The 2,382-nt window shown below is 42.9% G+C and overlaps 1 protein-coding gene across 1 annotated transcript; it reads right to left on the bottom strand.

Annotated features, from left to right (window-relative positions):
* Positions 1–92: 92 nt before the first annotated feature.
* Positions 93–1,863, bottom strand: LOC110298696 (olfactory receptor 226). The gene is made up of 2 exons (XM_021168093.1): positions 1,721–1,863; positions 93–1,234 (listed from the first exon to the last, which is right to left on the bottom strand). Exon 2 carries the CDS (start codon positions 1,109–1,111, stop codon positions 128–130), a length of 984 nt encoding a protein of 327 aa, XP_021023752.1. The 5' UTR covers positions 1,112–1,234; positions 1,721–1,863; the 3' UTR covers positions 93–127.
* Between the last annotated feature and the right edge of the window lie 519 nt (positions 1,864–2,382).

The following is a 2,382-nucleotide window of genomic DNA, read 5'->3' on the forward strand; positions in this document are numbered from 1 at the left end:
AGGGAGGGAGGGAGGGAGGGAGGAAGGAAGGAAGGAAGGAAGGAAGGAAGGAAGGAAGGAAGGAAGGAAGGAAGGAAGGAAGGAAAAGAAAACAAACCCAAGTTTTATATTATCAACTGCTCCCTACCTAACCATCTCTGCTGGATTTCTTGGTATTAGCATCCTGGCCTTGGGCCAGGTGCAGAGTGCGACGTAGGGCTTTTTTGACTTCTTGATTGCGCAAGCAGTAGATGATGGGATTGAGCAATGGTACAATGACAGCATAGAGTACAGAGACCAGCTTGTTGGTGTCAAAAGCTGAGAGTGCCTTAGGTCTGGCATAGATGAAAATACTGGCTGCATAGAAGATAATCACAACAGTGAGGTGGGAGGCACAGGTTGAAAAGGCCTTATGGCGACCAGCAGCTGAGGGGATGCGCATCACTGCACCTGTGATGGCCATGTAGGAAGCCCCAGTGACAGAGAGTGGCCCCAGCAGAATAAAAATGGCCAGGATAAAGTCTGTAAGCTCTGCTGTGGACATGTCAGTGCATGACAAGTTGAGCAATGGAGAAACATCACAGAAAAAGTGGTTGATGGTGTTGGGGCCACAGTAAGACAGGCGAGAAATGAGGAAAACTTTAACCATGGAGATACCAAAACCTCCAGCCCAGGATCCAGCTGCCATCTGCACACATAGCCGGCTACTGACAATGACAGGGTAGTGGAGTGGGTGACAGATAGCCACATAGCGGTCATAGGCCATGACAGCAAGAAGGACACACTCTGTGCAACCCAAACCTAGGAAAAAGTAGAGCTGAGTCATGCATGCCTCAAAGGAGATCAGCTGTCCGTGATTCTCCTTGGACCCAATGAAGCCAGCAAGCATCTTGGGAATCGTAACAGTGACATACCAAATCTCCAAGAATGACATATTAGCCAAGAAAAAATACATGGGTTTGTGGAGAGTGGGGTGGTTCCTAATTGCTGTAATGATGAGTATGTTTTCAGTCAGCACCAACACGTAGGCCAGCAGAGAAAGGAAAAATAGTAGTGCCCGCAGTGGGGCAGGAGCTGGGAAACCCAGCAACACAAATTCACTCACTCTCCCACTGTGGTTCCTTCGCTCCATGTTTTCAGTCTTGTTCAAGAGATAGACCAAGGTATCTTATAAAAGCAGCAGAAAGAATCTAGCTTGGTGACTATACTCTGCAATGCTTGTGGTAGGTGTGATTAATAACAGCTGTTCGATGAGCTGAATGATGAGCCAAGAAAACAGAGACAAAAATAAATGACTGTGTTTAAAGACACTTTAAAAGATGGCTCTAGCCCTTGGAGAATCATGCACTGAGAAATATCTGGGGGAAAAAGGACAAGAGTCCCAATGTCTGTCTTTTAGTCACATACAAAGGCAAGAAGAAATCAAAGCCATAAATGTTGATAGTGAAAACATAAATATGATTCTTTTTCATAAAAGTAGTTAAACAGACACTGAAAATTCAATGACTTGCTCCTAGTCACACAGATTTTAGAAACTGGAACCAGGAATGTGGAACTTAAGAACCTATGAGGTATTCATGAAACATGCATTCTGGATTTACATTCAAGAGAAGGAATCTGTGAGTTCAGCTAGGAACATAACCTTTTCCTGCAAAGAAGGGAGGTTAAGACAGAAAATCAAGGATTACAGCAACTATGGGACTCAAGACCTTAAAACTTACAAAGAAAGTCTAGAACTCACCTAGATATCAGGACATGAAGTAGGTGCTGGATGATGTGAGTACTGAACAGGTCATTGATTCTGAAAGTTCAGCTAACTCTCCTCCCGGAAGACTAGCACAAGTCCTTTAGCATCAAGACCAAGTTAGCAGTCAGCAGAGAACTCCCCCTTTTAAAAATCTTAGTAACAAAGTCAGATTTTTTTCTTCCAAATCTTCAAACGTTCTCTGAGTCTGAGAAAAGTTGGCATTCCCACATGACAATTCATATGAACAAGGGATTATTTTTATTCAACATCTTCTATGGTCATAGCATCAGGAGGGGAGATAGAGATCACAATGGACAGTTGAGTCTGCTAGATATCTAAGTTTGTTTTTTTTATCTCCCAGAAGTTTCTTCCCTGATTCTTTTATTGCCTGACCCTATAGGAGGAGAAAATGTACTCACAAACTCTAATGATGCTTTCAGAACTGCATTTCTCTTTTTATTCTACGTTATCTATCCCTGAGCCTTTGACTTTTTTCTAAGTAAGAGTGTTACTGACATGCTAGCTTCATTTTCTTTGTTTGTTAGTTTTGTTTTGTTTTGTTTATTTTCTGAGACAGGGTTTCTCTGTGTAGCTCTGGCTATCCTGAAAGTCACTCTGTAGACCAGGCTGACCTCAAACTCAGAGATTGTCAGTCT

This window comes from Mus caroli, chromosome 7, assembly GCF_900094665.2.
Source record: "Mus caroli chromosome 7, CAROLI_EIJ_v1.1, whole genome shotgun sequence".
NCBI classification, from domain to species: Eukaryota; Metazoa; Chordata; class Mammalia; order Rodentia; family Muridae; genus Mus; species Mus caroli.